General features: G+C 46.5%; 1 protein-coding gene across 1 annotated transcript in view; it reads left to right on the top strand.

Moving 5' to 3' along the window:
- The window catches only part of ush2a (Usher syndrome 2A (autosomal recessive, mild)), a 458,847-nt gene that overhangs the window by 209,958 nt on the left and 241,133 nt on the right, over positions 1–7,756 (top strand). Inside the window, 2 exon segments of the mRNA XM_065004287.1 lie at positions 1,489–1,650; positions 3,540–3,699. Coding sequence (XP_064860359.1) covers positions 1,489–1,650; positions 3,540–3,699 — 322 coding nt within the window.

Genomic DNA, 7,756 nt, shown 5'->3' with positions numbered 1-7,756 from the left:
TCTGCTATATACCCAGCTCCAAGCTGGTTCAGCTCTCCCTGGGTTACAGGCTGTCCTCCTGAACCATTAGAATCAAACTTTGAATGTTTGGATGAGATAGGTCTACAGTCATCCTCAGCAGCAGTGGTCAAGTTTCGGGGATGTTGGACGATTGGACATCGAGGCCTTCACGGGTCCAAAACATTTGACCTGTTTCGAAATGAATGGGCCTGGGGCTTTCCCATCCGGACCAAATATGCATAAATACATTTTTTTTAAATATAGAAAACTAGACTTGTTCCGTATGAACCTAGTCGGATCCGTTCCGAGTGAGGGAAGCAGCAGAAACATTGGTTTTAAACTACTGTATTAACCGTAGCTGATAAAGCACGTTGGAGAGGATGTAGAGACAGGTGAGGCTCTAGCAGGCGCCATGCTTGTGTGTAGGCTACTGTGAGTGTGAGCAAGTGACATGGGGAACAGAGATGAGGCAGAGACGAGAGACAGCAACCAAACAAGCCGACTCGCGCTATAGTTGACTAGCTGTCATAGCCAGGTTATTTATCATCCCCTATGATGACGTAGTAACTGTCTTGACTGCATCAAACTGGGAGAAGCTAGTTAAGCTAGCTAGCTAGGCTAATTTAGGCTGCATGCGGTTTCTTGTCCTACACAGTTACAAACAACAACAACTCAGAATATAAAGTAGCACCCTACCTGTTCTTAGTGGTTTTAGCCTGTCCTTCGCCTTGAACTTTTAATTCCATCCTACATTGATTAGATATCGCCTCACTTTTGCGCCACACGGAGGGTTGACTGTAGCCTATTGCCTCTTTGATGACCTATGATTGGCCAACAACAACAATCTACATGCTCCACTCTCGTGAAAGCAACGAGCAGCAGCAAAAATGATCCAAATCTCTCTCTCAACTGCAACAGTCGCGTTCGGATCTGTATGGGTCCTTCCGGACAAGTTAGTTCAAATTACACATACCCGAGACAAGTGACAATCAGATCTGACCCAGACCCGTGACATCTGGATTGGGTCTGGGGTATTCGGGTACAGGTGGATCCGTGAAGACCTCTTGTTTCTAGCAGTGGAAAGGTTTAATATTACTTGTTACCACAAAATGTAATATTATTACTGTAGCGTGTTACCTCCAACACTGAAAATAAAACATTCCATTCTATTACATTATGTTCCACTCTATTTTATTCTGTTCCATTCTATTACATTATGTTCCACTCTATTATATTCTGTTCAATTCTATTCTGTTCCATTCTACTATATTCTGTTCCATTCTATTCTGTTCCATTCTATTATATTCTGTTCTATTCTGTTCCATTCTATTCTGTTACATTCTATTATATTCTGTTCCATTCTACTATATTCTGTTCTATTCTGTTCCATTCTATTATATTCTGTTCTATTCTGTTCCATTCTATTATATTCTGTTTTATTCTGTCCTATTCAATTATAAAATGTAACGTCCTCGTCTGTCCCTGCAGTTCCAGAGGATGTGTCCCCTCCCAGTGCTGTGTCGACCCCCTCCTCTCTGGCTGTGTTCTGGGGTCCCCCTGCCAGACCCAATGGCCTCATCACTGACTACCTGTTATACCACAATGGACAACTACTCTACCAAGGGAACAATACACACCTCAATATCACTGGTGAGAGGAGAGAAAGACCGGGTGAGAGGAGAGAAAGACCGGGTGAGAGGAGAGAAAGACCGGGTGAGAGGAGAGAAAGACCGGGTGAGAGGAGAGAAAGACCGGGTGAGAGGAGAGAAAGACCGGGTGAGAGGAGAGAAAGACAGAGAGAGAGGCAAGAGAGTGAGGGAGAGAGTGAGAGAGAGAAGAGACGGAGAGAGAGAGAGAGAGAGTGTGCGTGTGTGGATAGTCCTGCCACTGCTTCCCTGTCAGTGCACAGGGATGAGTGCTACATGAAAGAGGGAAGAGTGAAGAGAAACAAAATGAAAAGGGGGATTAGCATTTGAAAGAGACAGAGCATATCTAACTTGCCAGGGGAATAACACACACACACATACACATACACACACACATAGACACTCACTCACACTCTCTCTCTCACGCATACACACACACACACACACACGCAGAGACACTCACACACACACACATAGACACTCACACACACTCTCTCACATATACACAAACACTCTCACTCACTCACTCACTCACTCACTCACTCACTCACTCACTCACTCACTCACTCACACACACACACACACACACACACACACACACACACACACACACACACACACAGTAGGATGTGCTGTTAATAGTGAGTGGTAATAGCGGAGACTGGTATTATCAGTAATGTGGTAATACATTGTGTCTGATGTTCATAGTGATTATGAGGATTATGAGTGTGGTAATTATATGGGATTAATGCCATTACAATTCGCTGTATGTCAGTAGTCCGTCCAGAGTTTAGGAGGGAAGGAGAGATGTAAGCGTGTTTCCCACCAGATTTAGGATCTGTTTTAAGGTAGATTTCTCTATGCAGTAAGTCTATTCCAGCCCCAATCTCTATAGTTATCTTCCTCTCATTCCTTCCATCTCTTATCCACCCTCAATCTCTATAGTTATCTACCTCTCATTCCTTCCATCTCTTATCCACCCTCAATCTCTATAGTTATCTTCATTTACAACAGGCATGTCTGCCTCCAAGCATGTGCGTTGGTGCCTGCCTGTGTGTGTGTGGTGTGTGTGGTGTGTGTGCGTGTGCGTGTGTGTGTGTGTGTTGTCAGAGCATTGTAGTGGACCCCCTGCTGAGAGTTTGGATTCCCTGCCATTCTTTTCTCCTTTCTCTCTCCCGTTCTAATTTTTTTCTGCTCTCCCTTCTCTGCTCTCTTCCCTTCCTCCTCTCGCTCTCCACCTCTCTTCCTTCTTTGTTCTCCTCTTTCCCTCCTGTGACCAATTCTCTACCCTTTCTTTCTCCCCCTTCCTCCTTTCTCTCATCTCCTCTCACCCTCCTTCCTCTGTGACTGTAGAGTATTTCCTCATCGTCTCTTTGAAACACAAAGCTCTCAGTCAGGTGCCCTGCTTCCTGCCTAACACTACAAATAACCAACTAATCCACCCACTGTGGGCTCGCTGTGTGTGTGCGCGTGTGTGTGTGCGCGTGTGTGTGTGTGTGTGTGTGTGTGTGCGCATGTGTGTATTCTATACAACCCCTTGTCCTATTGTGATTGATTGATTTCCCTATTGTGGAAATCATGATGGGTGGTATAGTGTCTGCAGACTGAAAACATGTCTCTGCTGTTTCTGTCAGCCTGATCACTACAAATACAGTTTGATTTCAGACGTTTAAAAAGGTATTGAAAAAGCAGTGCTAATAGTTGATGATACTTGATGGTATGAGGTCGGTTGATTTGCAGAGCCTTCCTCAAACTACGTTTAGTTTTTTTGCCTTAACACTACACAATAAACGGTCATCCATAATACGTTGAATTTCAAAGGGAAGCTATGAGATCTTGTTGCTTTCTGTGTGAACCATTTTGAAGCGTCTGTTAAAAACTTGTGTGTTGCAGGTTTAGGTGTGTTTTCTCCCCATATGTTCGTGCTAAGTGTGTGTACGGCGGCAGGCTGCTCTAACAGCTCCCAGGTCACCCTGCTCACCTCCCAGCAGCCACCTGGAGGCATGGAGCCTCCCAGCCTCACCGTGCTAGACTCCCGCACCGTCTACATACAGTAAGTACACACCCAGTACCACCCTGCATACCACTGCTGGCTTGATTCTGAAGCTAAGCAGGGTTGGTCCTGATCAGTCCCTGGATGGGAGACCAGATGCTTCTGGAAGTGGTGTTGGAGGGCCAGTAGGAGGCACTCTTTCCTCTGGTCTAAAAAAAATATCCCAATGCCCCAGGGCAGTGATTCAAATCAAAATCAAATCAAATCAAATCAAATCAAATTTTATTTGTCACATACACATGGTTAGCAGATGTTAATGCGAGTGTAGCGAAATGCTTGTGCTTCTAGTTCCGACAATGCAGTGATAACCAACAAGTAATCTAACTAACAATTCTAAAACTACTGTCTTATACACAGTGTAAGGGGATAAAGAATATGTACATAAGGATATATGAATGAGTGATGGTACAGAGCAGCATACAGTAGATGGTATCGAGTACAGTATATACATATGAGATGAGTATGTAAACAAAGTGGCATAGTTAAAGTGGCTAGTGACATAAGAATGCAGTCGATGATCTAGAGTACAGTATATACATATGCATATGAGATGAATAGTGTAGGGTAAGTAACATTATATAAGGTAGCATTGTTTAAAGTGGCTAGTGATATATTTACATCATTTCCCATCAATTCCCATTATTAAAGTGGCTGGAGTTGGGTCAGTGTCAATGACAGTGTGTTGGCAGCAGCCACTCAATGTTAGTGATTGCTGTTTAACAGTCTGATGGCCTTGAGATAGAAGCTGTTTTTCAGTCTCTCGGTCCCAGCTTTGATGCACCTGTACTGACCTCGCCTTCTGGATGATAGCGGGGTGAACAGGCAGTGGTTTGGGTGGTTGATGTCCTTGATGATCTTTATGGCCTTCCTGTAACATCGGGTGGTGTAGGTGTACTGGAGGGCAGGTAGTTTGCCCCCGGTGATGCGTTGTGCAGACCTCACTACCCTCTGGAGAGCCTTACGGTTGAGGGCGGAGCAGTTGCCGTACCAGGCGGTGATACAGCCCGCCAGGATGCTCTCGATTGTGCATCTGTAGAAGTTTGTGAGTGCTTTTGGTGACAAGCCGAATTTCTTCAGCCTCCTGAGGTTGAAGAGGCGCTGCTGCGCCTTCTTCACGACGCTGTCAGTGTGAGTGGACCAATTCAGTTTGTCTGTGATGTGTATGCCGAGGAACTTAAAACTTGCTACCCTCTCCACTACTGATCCATCGATGTGGATAGGGGGGTGTTCCCTCTGCTGTTTCCTGAAGTCCACAATCATCTCCTTAGTTTTGTTGACGTTGAGTGTGAGGTTATTTTCCTGACACCACACTCCGAGGGCCCTCACCTCCTCCCTGTAGGCCGTCTCGTCGTTGTTGGTAATCAAGCCTACCACTGTTGTGTCGTCCGCAAACTTGATGATTGAGTTGGAGGCGTGCATGGCCACGCAGTCGTGGGTGAACAGGGAGTACAGGAGAGGGCTCAGAACGCACCTTTGTGGGGCCCCGTGTTGAGGATCAGCGGGAGGAGATGTTGTTGCCTACCCTCACCACCTGTGGGCGGCCCGTCAGGAAGTCCAGTACCCAGTTGCACAGGCGGGGTCGAGACCCAGGGTCTCGAGCTTGATGACGAGCTTGGAGGGTACTATGGTATTGAATGCCGAGCTGTAGTCGATGAACAGCATTCTCACATAGGTATTCCTCTTGTCCAGATGGGTTAGGGCAGTGTGCAGTGTGGTTGAGATTGCATCGTCTGTGGACCTATTTGGGCGGTAAGCAAATTGGAGTGGGTCTAGGGTGTCAGGTAGGGTGGAGGTGATATGGTCCTTGACTAGTCTCTCAAAGCACTTCATGATGACGGAAGTGAGTGCTACGGGCGGTAGTCGTTTAGCTCAGTTACCTTAGCTTTCTTGGGAACAGGAACAATGGTGGCCCTCTTGAAGCATGTGGGAACAGCAGACTGGTATAGGGATTGATTGAATATGTCCGTAAACACACCGGCCAGCTGGTCTGCGCATGCTCTGAGGGCGCGGCTGGGGATGCCGTCTGGGCCTGCAGCCTTGCGAGGGTTAACACGTTTAAATGTCTTACTCACCTCGGCTGCAGTGAAGGAGAGACTGCATATTTTTCGTTGCAGGCAGTGTCAGTGGCACTGTATTGTCCTCAAAGCGGGCAAAAAGTGATTTAGTCTGCCTGGGAGCAAGACATCCTGGTCCGTGACTGGGCTGGGTTTCTTCTTGTAGTCCGTGATTGACTGTAGACCCTGCCACATGCCTCTTGTGTCTGAGCCATTGAATTGAGATTCCACTTTGTCTCTGTACTGACGCTTAGCTTGTTTAATAGCCTTGCGGAGGAATAGCTGCATTGTTTATATTCGGACATATTACCAGACACCTTGCCTGATTAAAAGCAGTGGTTCGCGCTTTCAGTTTCACGCGAATGCTGCCATCAATCCACGGTTTCTGGTTTGGGAATGTTTTTATCGTTGCTATGGGAACGACATCTTGACACACGTTCTAATGAACTCGCACACCGAATCAGCGTATTCGTCAATATTTCCATCTGACCAATACGAAACATGTCCCAGTCCACGTGATGGAAGCAGTCTTGGAGTGTGGAGTCAGCTTGGTCTGACCAGCGTTGGACAGACCTCAGCGTGGGAGCCTCTTGTTTAAGTTTCTGCCTGTAGGCAGGGATCAGCAAAATGGAGTCGTGGTCAGCTTTTCCGAAAGGGGGCGGGCAGGGCCTTATATGCGTCGCGGAAGTTAGAGTAACAATGATCCAAGGTTTTACCACCCCTGGTTGCGCAATCGATATGCTGGTAAAATTTAGGGAGTCTTGTTTTCAGATTAGCTTTGTTAAAATCCCCAGCTACAATGAATGCAGCCTCCGGATAAATGGTTTCCAGTTTGCAAAGAGTTAAATAAAGTTCGTTCAGAGCCATCGATGTGTCTGCTTGGGGGGGATATATACGGCTGTGATTATAATCGAGGAGAATTCTCTTGGAAGATAATGCGGTCTACATTTGATTGTGAGGAATTCTAAATCAGGTGAACAGAAGGATTTGAGTTCCTGTATGTTTCCTTCATCACACCATGTCTCGTTAGTCATGAGGCATACGCCCCCGCCACTCTTCTTACCAGAAAGATGTTTGTTTCTGTCGGCGCGATGCGTGGAGAAACCCGTTGGCTGCACCGCCTCGGATTGCGTCTTCCCAGTTAGCCATGTTTCTGTGAAGCAGAGAACGTTGCAGTCTCTGATGTCCCTCTGGAATGATACTCTTGCTCGGATTTCGTCAACCTTGTTGTCAAGAGACTGGACATTGGCAAGAAGAATGCTGGGGAGTGCTGCGCGATGTGCCCTTTTTCGGAGTCTGACCAGAACACCGCCTCGTTTCCCTCTTTTTCGGAGTCGTTTCCTTGGGTCGCTGCATGCGATCCATTCCGTTGTCCTGTTTGTAAGGCAGAACACCGGATCCGCGTCGCGGAAAACATATTCTTGGTCGTACTGATGGTGAGTTGGCGCTGATCTTATATTCAGTAGTTCTTCTCGACTGTATGTAATGAAACCTAAGATGACCTGGGGTACTAATGTAAGAAATAACACGTAAAAAAACAAAAAACTGCATAGTTTCCTAGGAACGCGAAGCGAGGCGGCCATCTCAGTCGGCGCCGGAAGTGTAGGTTGGGGACATTGCCCTGTGTAGGGTCTTTCGGATGGGTAGGGGTGTTAACCCTGGTGTCCTGGCTAACTTCCCAATCTGACCCTCAAACCATCACGGTCACCTAATAATCCCCAGTTTACAATTCGCTCATTCATCCCCCTCCTCTCCCCTGTAACTATTCCCCAGGTCGTTGCTGCAAATGAGAACGTGTTCTCAGTCAACTTACCTGGTAAAATAACAGATAAATAAATAAATTAACATCTCTACTGAGTAGTACACACACACATCTCTACTGAGTAGTACACACACATCTCTACTGAGTAGTACACACACACATCTCTACTGAGTAGTACACACACATCTCTACTGAGTAGTACACACACACATCTCTACTGAGTAGTACACACACATCTCTA

The sequence above is a fragment of the Oncorhynchus nerka genome, linkage group LG18, assembly GCF_034236695.1.
Source record: "Oncorhynchus nerka isolate Pitt River linkage group LG18, Oner_Uvic_2.0, whole genome shotgun sequence".
Lineage (NCBI taxonomy): Eukaryota > Metazoa > Chordata > Actinopteri > Salmoniformes > Salmonidae > Oncorhynchus > Oncorhynchus nerka.
Note: the sequence above shows the minus strand (reverse complement) of the source record. Positions and strands in the feature narration are given on the sequence as shown.